General features: G+C 47.2%; 1 protein-coding gene across 1 annotated transcript; it reads left to right on the top strand.

The window, feature by feature from the left end:
* Positions 1-286: 286 nt before the first annotated feature.
* BPIFA3 (BPI fold containing family A member 3) lies at positions 287-9038 on the top strand. The gene is made up of 8 exons (XM_010982597.1): positions 287-320; positions 492-630; positions 3677-3827; positions 5664-5771; positions 6440-6589; positions 7721-7805; positions 8226-8289; positions 8816-9038. The coding sequence occupies exons 2-8, from the start codon at positions 507-509 to the stop codon at positions 8848-8850; spliced, it is 717 nt and encodes a 238-aa protein (XP_010980899.1). The 5' UTR covers positions 287-320; positions 492-506; the 3' UTR covers positions 8851-9038.
* Positions 9039-16478: the final 7440 nt, after the last annotated feature.

Genomic DNA, 16478 nt, shown 5'->3' with positions numbered 1-16478 from the left:
TCATGTGTTCATTCACTTAGTCACTTAACCAACAATCATCAGCACTTAATTTCTGACAAGTAAGCATTGTGGTAGGCACTGCGGATGATCCTGCCCTTAAGAATGTCTTAGTCCAATTGGAAAGCCTTGGATTAGCCACCCTCACCTCTTCATTCATTTATTTTTTCACTGAAGAGTCCAGCCCTCCAGCCCGTGCAGGATCTGGGAGAGGACTCCCACTGGATGACCCAACAGTGGGCTCTACTGGGTGTCTCCAAGCAACAAGGCTTCCCTCTGGATCCCTGGCCTCCCCGCAGGGTTCCACCTGCTGCCCTCACCATGTGAGCAAGCCCCGTGGCAGCTGCCAGAGTCCATCACGACACCTCCCCTCAGCATGCTGGGGGCTAACTCTGGCGTCATCTTCCTAGAGAAAACCATGAGTCCATCCATCCAGGTGGCCAGCCTTGCAGCCATCCACCTGGGTACCATCTGACCTTTCTTGATACCCACAGGTCCCAGAACCGAAGATGCATTCACTCTGGAGTCTCCTGGTCATCCTCAGCTTGCTGGCCTTGCCCTCGGCACTGCACAAGCAGCACTGGCCTAGCCTGGTCAAGGCCCACACAGACAGCAAATCTGCTCTGGCGACAAGTAAGCTAAGCCCATGCCCTGTCCGCTGTCATGGGGAGAGTGGGGAAAGCACTATCTGGGCGCCACCACTGACTTGCTGGATGACCTGGAATCAGTCACTTACCCTCTTTTCTTCCTTTTTTCTTAGACCTAAAGTACAGAAAACTGAGGTTGAGTTGATCATATGCTTATTCATAGTGCACTATCATTATCATGAACCATGGCGAGGTCCCTATTGTGTTTAATTTTATGTTATTTTCCCCTTTATCTTATATCCTCTCTCCCATTCCCCTCTTCCTTGGCAGGCACTGCAGTCTGTTTAATATGTGTGTTCAAGTGTATCCGTATCCTTATAAAACATGCAGTGTTTTGATTTACATAAGTGGTATTGCCATATAGATTTCATTGTTTTTTACTGCCTTTACTGGACACTACGCTGTTGACATCTGTTGCTTCAGCCTGGTGCAGGAAAGTCCGTGAAATTCATCCATTTCACCACCCCTTCACCATTTCCCTAGGGATGAACAGTTGTCTCTAGATTCCTACTATTATAATCTACAATGAGATGAACATTCTCTTAGAATCTGTGGAAGAATTTCTCTGGGATATATCCTCAACGGGGATGGCTTGTCCCTAGGGCAGAAGCAAACTGAATTTAACTAAAGACTTCTAGATTGCTTCCTAGAGTGGCTATGCTGGTCTACATCCGCTCCAGTAACAAACAAGCATGTTTCCCCACACTGGGGAGAATCCACCTCTCCATTGTATCAGTCAGCTCGGGCTGCCACAGCAAGATTCACAGATCTGGTGGCTTGAACAACACACATTTACTTTCTCACCGTCCTGGAAGCTGGAAGTTTAAGATCAAGTTGCCCACAGGGTTGGTTTCTGGTGAAACCTCACCTCCCGGCTTGCAGATGGCCGCCTTCTCAGTGTGTCCTCACATGGCCTTTTCTCTGTGTGTGCACAGAGGGTGAGTGAGTGCACTCTGATATCTCTCTCTCTTTTTATTAGGATGCCAGTCCCATTAGTTTAGGGCCCCACTTTGAGGAACTGATTTATCCTTAACTCCTCCTTTAAGAGCCCCATCTCCAAATACAGTCATGTTGGAGATTAAGGTTTAAAATACACTAGTTTGTGGAGGAGGAGTACAATTCAGTACGTTACATCAACTTTCTAATTTTTTGCCAGTCTAATGCGTATTTGAACGATACCTAATGGTTTTAGCTTCACTGTATCTGATTAGTGGGAAGATTAAGCAATTTGACTTATTTTTTTTTAGCCATTGTGACTTCTTTGAATTTCCTGTTCTTATCTTCTGTCCGTTTTTCTATTTGCTTTCCTGGGGTTGTTGTTGTTGTTGTTGTTGTTGTTGTTGTCGTTTTGATCCTCTTTGATTTGAGGAGATGTACATTTATTTGTGATGTTAGTCCCTTGTCGGGTCTAGGTGTTGCTCACGTTTCTCCCAAACTGTCATCCATTATCTCTGTTTGGAAGTCCTTCATTGAACAGGAATTTTTTCAAACTCAACAAAATTTCATCTCATGGTTTATATCTGATGAGTCTTAAGCCCTTGTCTCTTCCCTAGACTTGCTCTACTTTTTTTTTTTCTAATAGCTTTATAGGAGGCCATCTGGAAGCCATGTTTATGTATGTTCATAGAGATAACAGCTTCACTTCATTCCACGTGAGTCTGTTTTCTCAACCCATCTGCCAAATGATTGAGTTTCTGAACATGCGGATCCCTTTTTGAGTTCTGTATTCTGGGTCTGTGTAGCTGTCTCTACACCAATAAGATAACACTTTAAATACTACATCTTTGTAAAATTTTGTTTTATCTAATAGACCTTTCTTCTTCCACATGAATTTTTGACTGTATTGAGTTCCCCCCAAAAGAAAAAAATCTTCTGGAAATTAACTAATTTAACACTAAATTTGTTTACTAATTTAGAGAGAATTGTCATTTTTGCCATATTAGGTCACCCAATTACAAACTTAGTGTATCTTTCAATTTGTTCCGATTTTATTTTATACCCTTTAGTAGAATTTTAAAGTTCTATAAATGGCTTGAGCATGCTTTATTAAATTGATTCCTAGAGAATCTGTGGTATTTTTTGCCACAGTAAATCTTACCTAATTTTCTGTTCTATTTTCTAGTTGGTATTGCTGGTATAGGCAAGATGAAAGTTGTTGATTTTTTAAAAATTAATCTGCTCCCCCCAAATCTTGCTGACTTCTTATTAGTTCTGATAGTTTGTCCTATTTATTCTGTTTAAGTTTCTATGTAGAGGATTATATCATCTGCAAATTGACAGTTTTATCTTTTCTCTTCTAAACCTTATCTTTCTTGTGCCTTTTTCTTATCTTGCAGTACAGCTAGGCCTCCTATAGGGATGGAATATGTCAGAATTCCCCACTAAGTATATTTTCTGTAGGTTTTTTGAATATAGTTTTATCATGTTAAGGAAATCCCCTTATATTCCTAGTTTCCTAAATTTTTCTTAATCATAAAATCAGTGTTTGTCTTTAACAAGTGTTTGTCTGCATCTAAAAATTAATGCATTTTTTCTTCTATTCCATTCACTTAATAAATTGTATTAATAGATTTTCTTATGTTGAACCAAACCTAGCTTTCCTGGAATAAACATGATTTTTTAATAACGTACCATATATTTATAACGTACTATAATGTATTTATAATGCATCAAACTAAAATTTATACTTTACAATGCAATGTGATTTTTTTTAATGTACCATTAGCTATTAGATTTGTTAACGAGTAATTTATTTAGGATTTTAGCAAATTTTTCATGCACAAAATCGATGTGTGACTTTCTTTCCTTGTACTGTTCTTGAAGCAAGTTGTATTAGCCTCATAAAATCAATTTGCATCTTCTTTTTCTATTTTCTTTCACCAAGCATAATTTCATAGACAAAGAAGGTGGGTCTCAGTGTTGTGGGCAGGGGATGACTCAGCCAATCTCAGCAGAAGCGTGGGTGCGCCAGCCTGGGCCTCCTGGCTTCACACCCCCACGTTTTCAGGACATCATATAATGTCACTTTCCAGTTATTGCCCAGGGCCTCATGAAGCACAATACAGAGAGCCGAATCCAGAACATCCGCTTCCTGGACAGTCTGAATGCCTCCGGGCAGATGGTCCCGGGGGTGGTGGGCTGGCTAATTGGCAGCAAGAGCCTCCAGCAGCATCCAGAAGGCAGGTGAGACCCTGAACCCCATCCCCTGCCCCGGGACTCTTTATAAAGCTCTGGGTCAGAGGGCAGAGCTCAAGGCCCAGAGGGGCAAGGCCTGTGAAGAGGGAGGGAAGGAAGACTGAAAGGAGGAGATGTGAGGCCCAACACCAGGATGAGCTGGGGCCCAGGACAGGGGGTCCCTGGAAGAGGAGGCATAGCAGGGTAATTTAAAAGTGAAGGCTCACAAGTAAAATGTCTGCATTTAAATCCTGGGTCTGCCACCAATTTGGGGGAAATTCCTGGACCACTGTGGACTCATGTATAACGTGGGTACCCAGAACACAGCCTGGATAAACATCTGAGGAGCCAAAGGAACCCAGATGTTTGAACCCCAGTCTATTGCTTGAATGCGTGTGCGACTCTGGGTGAGGCATCTGAGCTCCCTGAGCTTCAGCCTTGGGCCCTCATCGGTGAAATGGGCATGATCGTCCTGCCTCCTAGACCACTTAGACTCTTTCCCTGCAGCCCCTGGTGGTTGCATAGCTATTGGCATAATTAACCTCTCAGAACTGGGCCTGTCCTCCACCTCCATTTTCACTCCTTCTTCTCAATGGATACAGGCCTCCTCAGCTGCCCCGGCTCAAAGCTGCTCAACTGTAACCCTGTTATTCCAGCCTGTGGTGCCCCTGACCTACCTTCTCTCTGATTTGAATCTGTCATTCTGTCCATTGTCACCAGTGCCAGTCCTCCCCAGGGGGAGTGTCCCTTGATGTGTGCAGCCTCAAACACCTTCCTTCATTCATTTCTTTGACAGTTGTTATAATAATTCATTGAGCCCCTACTGCGTACCAGCACCTCGGCTGGGTACTGGGAATACAGTGATAAACAGACCCACAGTCCCTGCCTTTTGGGATCTTACATCCTAGTTAGTGAGAGAGACCATGAAAGTGAATAAGTCATTTCAGGTGAAGGGATGTAACATGAAGACAAACTTAGTAAGGTAAGGGGTGAGAATGAAAGGCCTGACCAGGAGGATCTTTCTAAAAAGATAACCCCTTAAGTAGAAACTTAGGAAGGACTTGGGGCACAGGGAGTGCAAAGTCCCTGAGGTCGGAAGGAGATCATTGTGTTTGAGGACGAGAAAAAGTCCTGTGTGGCTGGGTGAGCAAGGGGGAGGGTGGAGGGAGGTGGGGCTGCAGGGAGTGGTGAGGCCAGACTCTGCAGGTCTTAGGGGCTGTGATGCAGATTTTGAATCTTACTGCAAGAGCTTTGAGAAACCAGCAGAGAATGCTGGCGTTAGGGCCCCTCCAGCTGCCACCTGGAGAATAATTTGGGGAGTGGCCAAGATCGTGGCTAGGGGCCCAGAGAGAAACTAGAGCACCTCCAGGCAAGAAGTGATGGCCACCTGGACCAGATGGAAGCACCAGAAGTGATGGGAAGTGGCCCAGTTTAGGATACATTTTGCAAGCAGAGCCAACATGATTTGCTAATGGGTTGAATGTGGAGGTGAGGGATGGAAAGAAGTTGAAGACAGCTCCCAGGGTTTGGGCCTGGGACCTCTGGGCAGGTGGTGGGCCATCCACTGAGAGGGGGAGGCTGGGTCTGAGAACAGGCCCAGGGTCTGGGTCTGCAGATGGCTGTGGGTTTCACAAGACAGTTGTGTGGAACTGTTAGCGGCAGGGATGGCTTGCCGCCCAGGACTCCTGCAGGGCACTCTTGCCCTCAGAGCATCTGTAAAAGGTTCTGACTCCAAATCCCACTGCCAGGCCCTTTTAATAGATGGGCCAGCCTTGTCTGTCAGTACAAGGCCTTGAGGTCCGAGGTCCTTCACTCTTGCCGCGCCTCTGCTCTTTCCCTGTGTAGCACCAACATCACCAACATTCAGCTCGACTATGGCAGGATCCGGACGTCTTTCCATAAGGAGTGGTTCTTGGCAAACATCTCACTTGGATTTGATATTGACTTGAGACTGTGAGTCATACAGAATCGGGGTCTGAGAGGCACTGTTTCTCTTCACTTGGAACCTGGGAGTCGGGGAGGAGGGAGAATTTGGCAGCCTGGGAAAACTAGATCTTTCTGACGCCAACCAGGTTTCAAATCCTGGTTTCTGAACTCTTTTGCTGTGTGACCTTAGGCAAGTCACTTCACATCTCTGAGCTTTGGTTTCTTCAGCTACAATATGGATGGCGATCACTGGTCAGTGGAGGCAGGTCATTTGCTCATTTACACCTATGTGAGTTCCCTATGCTGATATAAAAAAAAAAGAGAGAGAAACTCTTTAATGATCTCATCACCCCTGCCTATTTCCTGTTTAAACTACACTTTAACATCTGCTGCCCCGCCAAAAAGGGAGGTCTCCTCTTAACGGTAAAGAGTTTTAGAATGAGATTAACTCTCCGCTTCTGAATTTTCAAAGGCCCACTAATCTGGTCTATTTAAAGGATTTTCAGATTGAAAATGCAGAAAAATGGCTAATAACATTTTTCTCTTTAATCACTGACCGAAGAATTTAACATGCAGGCAACACGGAGCCCACTGGGCTGGTTTGTTGAAAGAGCCACTCTTCATGTTGGCTGTTTTCTCCTCCTTCTATTTTTCTCTCTGTCTCCTGCCCTTCCCTCCATACATCCCTCCCCCAGGCCCTTCAATAACCAGATCATAAGGACACACGCACACATGAACCTCGCTGTGGAGTTCTGGCTGGAGAAAGACGAGTTTGGCCGGAGGGATCTGGTGATAGGCCACTGCCGCGTGGAGCCCAGCAGCGTCCACACGAAATTCCTCACTGAGTAAGGTCCCAGCGGCCCCTCTCCAGGGCCAAGCCCCTCCCTCACTGGCCCCAGCCACGACCGCACCACCTCCTGGTTGAGCCCAAAACAGATCTCACCCTTTCCCCTGGACCTGCTCCTCCTCCTGCATCTGCATCCCAGGAATGTCCTGCCACCTCCCAGAAGCCAGCCCCTCTTCATCATTTGCCATCAATGACCTCCTGGCACCCCTCACTTACTCCCTTTCTCTCCAGCCCTGCAGCCACTGCCCTGGCTCAGAATCCACTTCTTGGACCATTACGGGAGCCTCCTCTGGTTTTCCCTGTCTCAGACCTCACCTCCTTCACTCCATTCTCCCCTTGCAGCAGACATAACTTTCTAGCCCAGAAATCTGGTCATGTTCCCCAGCCTCAGTTCCAAACCCTCCAATGATTCTCCAATGCCCTCTGGATGAAGAGCAAACTCCTGGGTGTCACTCAAGGCCCTCCTTGTTCTGTCTTCTGCCCCATTCTGCAGCCCTGTGCCCTCGAGTCCTTCTGAAAGATGTCCCCTCCATCAATACGCCATGCATTTCCACACCAGCGTGCCTGGGCACATGCTGATCCTTTTGCCTGAATGCCCCTCCTTCTTTGAAGCTCCTCCTCCTCACTCACTCATGCTTGATGCTAGGGATACAGTAATGAGTAAGATAGAAAAATAAATCTAAATGAAGATCTATAGACTGGCTGACCCAAGGATATCAATGTCAACAGACTTTGAGTCCCTCAAGGGCAAGACTTGTGTCTTACTTCTCTCTGTAATTCCAGATCACTGAAAGCAACTAGGTCTTCAGTGGATGTTCATTCATTTATTCATCAGACATTCACTGAATGCCTAGATCATGCCAGGCAGCCACAAAGAGGAGAAAGACTGTGAACTCTGAAGTGGACTGACCTGGTTCTAATCTAATAAGCACTTACTGGCTGTACGACCTTGGGCAAGACACATCACCTCTCTGAGCTGCCCCACTGACTATTGCTTACAATGACGCCCCTTACGTGGGGCTGGCTGAGGATTAAATGGCTGTGTGAGATGTGTGCCGTACACGGCCCCTGACATTAGTATTGCCTGTATTTATCTGTTCTGTTCCGCACATAATACCTCTCTTTCTAGAGATATCCCACCAAAGATAAAACATTTTCTCCGCAACCTCAGAGAGAACCTGGAAAAAGTTATCCCACACCTGATAGAAAGTCAGGTAAGTCTGAGAAAAATATTTTCGCCTTGGGCATCCTTGAGTCTGAGGGTCAAGGCATATATATTGGCATTTCAGCAAAGAATTGGGCTTTAGAACCTGAGAAATCTCAATTAAATATTTCAGTTTTGCCATCTACTGGCTGTGTGTCCTTGGGCAAATGACTCAGCCTCCCTGAGCCTCAGCTTCCCCATCTGTAGAATGGTAACCTTCACAGTTTCAATTTCACAGAGATGTCACAAGGATGCAGGGGGACAAAGCATGGAGGAGCTGTGCGTGGCACCTGGCATGTAGTTGGGGCTCTGCACAAGGGAGTCACTCTTGCCATGATTCCTTGTGGAAATCCAATGGCCTCTGGCCACAAGCCCCCCAGTTTTCCTTTCCCAGTCCCTGCTCTGACTCTGCTCTGTGCTGGTGGCCCAGGTGTGTCCTCTGATCGATGAAATCCTCAGGCAGCTGGATGTGAAACTCTTGAAAAGCCTCATGGGTGAGTGGGTGCCTGTGTCCCTCTGGGGAGGGGGTACTCAGGATGGGAAAATGGCCACAAAAGAAGCCTTGGCTGCTGCCCCCACTGAGCCTGCTCAGGGGTGTCCACATGTGCTCTGAGGTGACCATATGATGGGGTCCATCACTGTCCCCCGAGAAAGCTCAGACAGCAGAAAGCACCCCTCAAAAGCAGGCTGTGCCCTCATCAAGTCACCCAAACCACCAGGTGACCAGAGATTCTCCCAAGATCTCCACTCAATCCTTTAGGGAGCACTGGCCCCATCCCACCTGAGCCTATCCCCTACTCCTGCTGCAGATAAAGAGATACAGTCCTCACCTTCACAGAGCTCTCAGTGCATGGAAGACACAAGAAGCGAAGAACTAGATATCACCTGAAGAGTTTTAATGCGAATGCTCCTGGCACAGGGCCTTGGTCGGCAGGGATGGATGAGAGAGACCCCTTCAGTGTGGACCTGGGGGTTGGAGGGCAGACACTTGGTGACTAACTCTGCCTCTTCTCCTTACAGAGCAGGAGACTGCTCATGAACTCAACCAATTTTGAGTCCAGCCAACCTTCCACGAGCCAGACTCCAGTGTCCTCCTGCAGCTCACTGATAATCAGAAGGAGATTCCACCTTCGGGGACATGAAGTCTCCCTCAGAGTGAGGCTTCTGCTGCCCCGAAAGCTTTTAACATAGGCCCTGTGGACCTCCTGTCTTCTTCCATAATAAATTCTAGCTCTAAAGTGTGCAGAGATCCCCTGCTGGGCCCTGAGGTTTGGGTTCCAGAAGTTAGACCTAATGAAGGTTCATCTCAAGACTAAATATACCTGGGTTAGCTCGTCAACCCAGGAATGCTAGAAAAAACACTTTCCTTTCCTGTAATTTGCAGCTAGAAGCCCATCATTGCAGAAGAGGTCTTGTTGAGGCTTCCCAGTCCTTCATTCATTCAACTTGAGATTTACTGAGCACCTAACATGTGCCAAACACTTCGCTGGGCTCCAAGGGGGTGTGGGAAAATGGTGACAGAGTGGTAAGTATAAACACTGGCACCAAACGGATCTGAGTTCAAATTCAGTTCTGCCCAATGAGAAGTTCTGTGAGGGTGTGGACATGTGCCTCAGGGTGACCAATGACCCCCAAGGCCCCAGCAGAGGCCTGGCACAGAGTGTGAACTCAGCAAATATCTGTGGTTAAACGTGGGTGAATCCCAGTGTTCTGACTCACTAGCTGTGATGGGGCTGAGACACATTAACTTTTGGTCTTCCTCCTCTGCAAATGGGAGTGGAAATCTTCCAGGAGATGGAGCAATGGGAGCCTTCAGACTGCTGGTGGGAGGTGAGTCGTGCCGGCACTTTATACAACTGGGTTACAGCATCTTCTGAAGTGCAGCCTATACCTCCCCCAACCCAAAATCCCGCGCCTAGGTACATGCACCCTGGAAACACGTGTATGTGGCCACCGCAGGACATGTCCAAGGTGGCTCATAGTAGAGGTAGTCATAATAGCCCCAAAGCAAAAACTCCCTAAATGTCTATCAAAACAATGGGTAAATAGAGTGGGTAAGTGTCTTGCAGGAAAGTCACCAGCAGAGTGCTCTACAGTAATGAACATGACCTACACCCACACACCACCACATGGATGGCTCTCACACACCTAACGAAACCAGGAGCGAAAAAAGCACACATCTCCCATTTACATGAAGCTCAAAACCAGCCAACCTGCTCCATCCTGTCAGAGATCCAGAGAATGGTCACCCTCGGGGAGAGGGTTAGTGAATGGGAGGGGCGTGAGGAGCTTCTGGAGGGTTGGTAACGTTCTGTTTCCTGATCTGAGTACTCATTATGGGGAGGGTGTTCAGTTTGCAAAAATTCGTTGAACTATTCACTTCTGTGCATCTTTCTTCTGTATGTGATACTTTAACCAAAAAAAAAGTTTGAAAAGAAAAAGCAGTTACCATGCAAGATGTTTGTAGGAGTATGTGAAAAAAATTTTTGCAATATGTTTAGCATCTAGCTCCATAGGAAATGCTTATTTTTTAATTTTTATATTTTTTAATTCCTATTTTTTATTGAAGTGTAATCAATTTACAGTGTTAGTTTCAGGTACAGCAAAGCGATTCAGTTATACATGCATATGTATATATTCAGATTCCTTTCCATTACAGCTCATTACAAGAAATAGTTCCCTGTGCTATATAGTAGGTCCCTGTTGTTTATTTATATTATATATAGTAATGTGTATCTGTTAATCCCAAACTCCTAAAGGAAATGGTTATTAAAAGTCACATAATTCATTAATTATTTGACTAATGACTATTCAATTCTTAAATATCAATTCCTTCCCTCTTCCACCCAAGGGAAGGGAAAACAGACTGAGAAATCAAGGGGGAATAACACACACGCACATTAATAATAGTAGCACACATGTGCCGGCATGTGCCGAGCTTGGTGCTATGAACTTACGTTCAGCATCTCGTCAAATCCTCACAGCAACCTCAAGAAATACAAAACTGCAACCCTGTTTATGCATGAGGCCACTGAGGCTCAGAGAGAGAAAGCCACTTGCCCAAGGTCACAGAGCCAGGAAATGACCAAGTCGACAGCACCCAGGCAGCCAGATTCCAGAGCCCACAGTCCTGACCACTGTGATCGCCCCTTCAATCTTCCCTCCTGTCCTCCTAACACCCTCCCCAACACACACACCCTGCACTGAGTGGAAAGTGATGAAACATGAATTCAGCTAGGTTGACAAGCTCAAACAAGGAAGTGTCAACAGCTCATGAGGTGAGATACTCATGTCTCCATCTTTCAGGTCAGACTCCCTAAGCCGAAATGCTTCACCAGAGATTTGTAACCCTAAACGCCCAGGTTCACACAAAGGATTCCTTTTGACAGCCTTGAGTTTACGGGGGTTTTCCTGCTTATGATTCAAAGAGCACACATGGCAGTGCTGGGCCCCGTCCTCTGGCAAGCTTACCTGGTCCCTGGGCGGGGACAGGTTTTGTGTGCCTTCCCCTCGACACCTTCCAGGGGTGGCTTTCTCAAGGGGCCCCCTTAGGTTTCTCAAATTTGGTTTTCTTTTATTTTAAGGTTCACAGAGCTGTAGACTCATGTTTCCTCCTGGAAGACCCTGTTGCACAACAGAGCTCCTTTATGACACCAGGGTCCAGGTTCGCGGGTAATTTAAGCAGAAATTTAGCCCCCAATACTCAGAAACTTGCTCCAGGCCCAGCTCATAACTGTCTGTGCTCGTGGCTTCCGTGCCCTTCCACTGCCGAGTTCCGTCTCCCAGGGAAGAAACCAGCATCCCACTCCCACGTTCCGGAGAACAGACCTTGCATACGTAGTTCAGTCTCTTGAAACATAAAATTAACTCTGCCCTTTAAAAATGGATCTCTTGATTCACAAAATGCTACCAGTACAGACTCCCAAACACCACCACAATCTGACGTGTAGGAAGGAAAGGGCGTTTCCTCCAGTTTCTGAGAAACAAACTGGGAAGGCATTGATGTCACTGACATCACCAATGCAGAAAGCACTGCCCTGAAATGTCAGCTACGTGCCTGTCCACATTTCCTGTGCCCCACAACCCTTGCCCTGCTCTAGGCAGTGGAAGAGGCAGCACCTGCGGCTTCAAGGAAGGACAACTTCAGTAAAAGCGGAGAGAAGGCTTTTGAGTCTCCAAAGCCTGGTCTCAGACAAAACAGTAGTGACAGAGAACAAATCAGTGTTGGTCTGTTGAGGGGAAGGGGAGGGAGGGCGTGACTATGAAAGGGCAGCGTGAGAGTGTTTGGGGGGGTGATGAACTGTTCTGTATCCTGATTATTATGGTGGTTACCTAGAACTATTCACACGTTAAAACTCATTTGACTTGTGCACCAAAAAAAAAAAAAAAAGTTAATTTTACTGTAGGTTTTATTTTTAATTTTTAAGCCTGGGTTTCTCAAGTTCAAAACTTGGAACATAGGGGACATTAAGAATACCAACGTTGTGGGGAAAGGTGTAGCTCAAATGGTAGAGCACATGCTTAGCATGCATGAGGTCCTGGGTTCAATCCCCAGTACCTCCATTAAAAAAACAAACAAACAAAACTAATAATAAATAAATAGATCTAATGACCTCCCCCTACAAAAAAAATTCAAAAAAAAGAATGGCAACATTGAAGGAATTGAAGCAAGATTTCCTGCCTTCAAGACTAAAAATTTCCCATGTTGGGTTGGTGCAGATTCAAGAGAAAGAGTTACTGTGCCCATGTTCCCTTCCAGAGCCTTGAGAGGGGACCCCAGGGAGAGAAGGTTAACTGGAGGGTCTCAGTGGTCCAGGCAGATGGGCTGGGGCAGTGCCCCCATGGTCCTGCTTGTGGCCCAAGGAATCGAGACGCAGAAAATTTGGGGTGTCCTGCAACAGAGTGAAAAGTAAATGCTAAATTCAAAGGGGCTTCTTGGACAGAAGGGAAGCAAAGCACATGGACTCAGCAGTCAAGAGACCAGATGGCCTATGACTGTCTCTATATCTCCAGTCAAAACAGGGACAGGGCAGCCTCTTTCAGATGCCTTGGCACAAATAAAACCCCCGGAACAGAAATAAAACCCCAGGGGGAAATGGGGAAGTTTCTGTTACTTAGCAAAATGACATTTGAAATGCTAAGTAAACTATACCTACATTAGGAAAAAAAAGAAACACATAGACACATGAGTTTATGAACCAAAATTCACGCACCTCCCCAGATATTATCCCCCGCTGGCCTTTGAGGTAAATATCACCCTCTCATTTTACAGATGAGGAAACTGAAGGTCAAAAGATTGGAATGACTTTCCCAGGGTCACAGGATCTGAACCAGAGCCATGTGAGCCCAAATCCATTTCCTTTCTGTCATAATACAAACAGCCTCCTGGCTTCAAACCAGCAGCTGTGAGCTGTCCCGAAACTCACTGCACCAACTTGAGCCCATTCCTTGACTTATCTACCTCCGTTTTCCCCCAAAGATAGCAGAAACCTGACTCAACCCACAAGAGTTGTACCAAGATAACAAAAAAGTAGGACCCCTTCGAGGATGACATACAAGCTGTGGGAAGAGTCTCGTGAGCATGTGAGTGGATATTTGGGTTCAAAGCCACAGCTCCGGCCCCTCAGAGGCATTGGCCGGACTCACAGCGAGTGGGAGCAGTTCCGGTGAGGGTCTGGCATGAGGGGAAGGCAGCGTGGCTCACTGATTACATGGGCATTAGACACGGGGGCGAATTCTGACCCTGCCACTCATTCGCTTTGTGTCTTTAGGAAGTAATCACCCTCTCTGAACCTCAATCTTCTTATCTGACATTTAAGGTTCAACAACAACCACTCCCGACAAAGACAAAATTCAAATATGAAGAGCACGTGGCACATAGTAAGCGCTCAATAAATGTACATTTCCTCCTTCTCTCTCTGCTTTTGATTATAAGGGGTTTAGTTTTGCAGGGCAAGAGCTGCTCTCACCGGATTAAGACCATGACTTCCCTGTGCCTCTGTTTTACCATCTGTAAAATAGACCCCAACGGCCCAAGCAGGGGGACAAAGGCCTTATTACTTCATTTGGGGAAGGAAAAAGAAAGGGTCAGGGCAAAGACCAGGATGCCACACAGTCCCTCAGGCCCGGGAAACTGGAAAGCCTTTTCTGCAAAGTGGGAGGCGTGGGAGCCTGACATTCACAGACGTGGGGATGTAAAATGCTCGGGGCGTGTGGAAGGCGTTCTCACCTCTCAGCCAACTGATTAAGAGAAAGGACTAGAGTGTGGATGCCTGGGCTCCATGCCCACTGTGCGACTCTGGACGTGTCACCTCACACTCAGGAGAGCCTCAGTTTCCCCCTTGTAACATGGGGTGCTCACAGCCACCCCACACAGGGTTGTGAGGATTCATGAGCAGCTGCATGTGAAAAACAGTGACAGGCCTGGTATTCAGCGGGAGCTCTGTAAGTGTTAGCTGTTGACACTGGGTTTGTTGTCATTATCACCTGACGAGTTGAGTCCTAACTCTGCCCCGTCCTTGCTGCATCCCTGGACACTTGGCCTGCCAGGCCTGTTTCCTCCTCTGCAAAGGAGGAGCAGTAATCTTTCCCTCCCGGGGTTCTATCTAGCTCCCAGCATGTGACTGTAAGGCAACTGGGGTTCAGAAGCCAGGAGACCCCTGCCCTGGAACTGAGGGGCATCCCAGATGTAGGGAAATCAGAGGCAGTTTGACTCTTTTTTGACACGTTGGGAACAAGAAGCCTCCAATTGGAGAAAAGTCAGTGGACCAGGAGTGAGAAAGAGCCTGGATATGAGACCGAGGTGCCTTCCCAGGCTCCGCCAGCTGCCTCTCCTGGTGTTCCAAGTGTGATCTTCCAGGTCACCTTGGAGTGTGGGTGCCCAGCCCCAGCCTGACTCATAAACCATGAAGTCTTAAGTTACATTCCCATCTCAAGTTGTTCTCTTGTCAATCAAACAGCTTAACTCTTCCACCTATGAATGTGATTGGCAATTATTTACTTTGGAGAGCGCTGAAAGACACCACCAGATTGCAGAATTCTGAATTGTCTAGAAACCCATCATCCGATCACATGTTTCCTGATTTCCACACTATAAAAGAGGCTGCCTCCTCGGCCAAAGCAAGCAGGAGAGGGAAGAGGAGACTGGGACAGCCACCGGGACCTCCGAGAAGCCCAGGTTAGACCTGCCCATTCTACCCCGGCTCCGAGCAGCAGAGGTGCCGCCTCCTCGCTGTGGGGTAGCACTGGCTGACCGCGTTTAGCATCACTCTTTGGGGGTCTTTCAAGAGAAACAGGACTGGCCATTTTGGGGAGATGGGGGTGGCCCTTCTTCACTCTGCTTCCCTAAGAGACCAGTAACATCGACGTAGAAGTGTTTGGCAGCAGGCTGTTTGAAGGTGCTGGGGAGCAGGTAGCTGTAGGCGCACTGCTGAATTCCACATTAGCGTTCTCTCGTGGGCCCGCTCCTCAGGCCCTAAATCCAAATCTCTATGGCAAGAGTCTTAACTTGAGGCTGTCATTGTGGATTCAGACCATTAGCTACAAACCTAAAATCTACCCAATTTTGTACATTTTTCTGAGACCAACAATCCTTAGCTTCCATTGGCTAAAAGATCTCTTGCCCAAAAGAGATTCAGAGGCCACAAGCCAAGTTTACCTCCCCAGGGAGGCCACAATTGGCTCTTCAGAACAAAAAGCCCTTCTGATTTCAGCGAGCCACAGCAATGATAGCACTTTGGTCAAATCAGCCAATTGATGGAATTTTGTCCAAAGCAGCCAAGTGTCTCCAAAGTGTGGAAACTAGCTCCAGCTTTGGACATGTTTTCTGGCTTCCAAATAGACCCTTGAGAGAGCTGGTGGGCTGGGAAGGGACTGGTGCACAAGGCAAGCAGATGTCAGGGGCTGTCCCACAAGTTCCTCTAGGTCATCTTGAGGGAGAAAAGAAAGTCATGGAAAAGATAGTGTGTATGTTTTGGGGTAGGGGTCGGGGGTAGGAGGGAGACCTACCTCCAACCACAGCTCTACCATCAGTTTGCTGTGTGGTGTTGGGAAAGTCACTACCCCTCTCTGGTCCTCTGGTTCTCCTTGTGCAATGAGGACTTTGGATGGTCCCAGTATTTCCAAACAGTCGTCTGGATGAGATGGTAGCTACAACCATGCCACCTTTGATATTCTCATGACTTGCAAGGGCTTCCACAAACCCTCACAGGCTACACACAGACCAAAAGACTTAGCAAGGATGGTGGCAAAGCAGTCCAGTTCCTCGGCCACTAGCATGTTTAAGCCTTTTAATTTGCTTTGCCTGATTCAAGCCATTGTGAGCAAGGCCAGTTGGAGAGGAAATCTGATGGTCACTTAAACAGAGGCTTCTGGGTCAGAGAGATCTGGCTTCAACTTCTATCCCCATTGTGTACTTGTGACCTTGGGGAGACTTACCTAAACTCACTAGGCCCTCATTTCCTCACCGGTGCAATGCAGGTGATGAGGGCCCACCTCTGAGGGTAAAGATGGAATCGGTCACTGAGCGTGGAGCGCTCTGCCTGGCTCCTGGCACTGAGGAAACGCTGAGTGGTGTCAGCTGTTGATATTCACTCCCTGGTGTGCTGGGGATGGGGGTAGGCGGTGGATGAATTCCTCTCTGGTCCCCATGCCACGTTGGACCTGTCATCCTGTCCATAGATAC

Source organism: Camelus dromedarius, chromosome 18 (assembly GCF_036321535.1).
Source record: "Camelus dromedarius isolate mCamDro1 chromosome 18, mCamDro1.pat, whole genome shotgun sequence".
Lineage (NCBI taxonomy): Eukaryota > Metazoa > Chordata > Mammalia > Artiodactyla > Camelidae > Camelus > Camelus dromedarius.
This window is presented reverse-complemented; position numbering and strand designations above follow the sequence as displayed.

Coding starts and splice junctions, on each gene's coding strand:
- BPIFA3 (XM_010982597.1), top strand. CDS start 507: ATGCATTCACTCTGGAGTCTCCTGGTCATCCTCAGCTTGCTGGCCTTG. Junction 631..3,676: donor CAAATCTGCTCTGGCGACAA/GTAAGCTAAGCC, acceptor GTCACTTTCCAG/TTATTGCCCAGGGCCTCATG. Junction 6,590..7,720: donor CACACGAAATTCCTCACTGA/GTAAGGTCCCAG, acceptor CTCTCTTTCTAG/AGATATCCCACCAAAGATAA.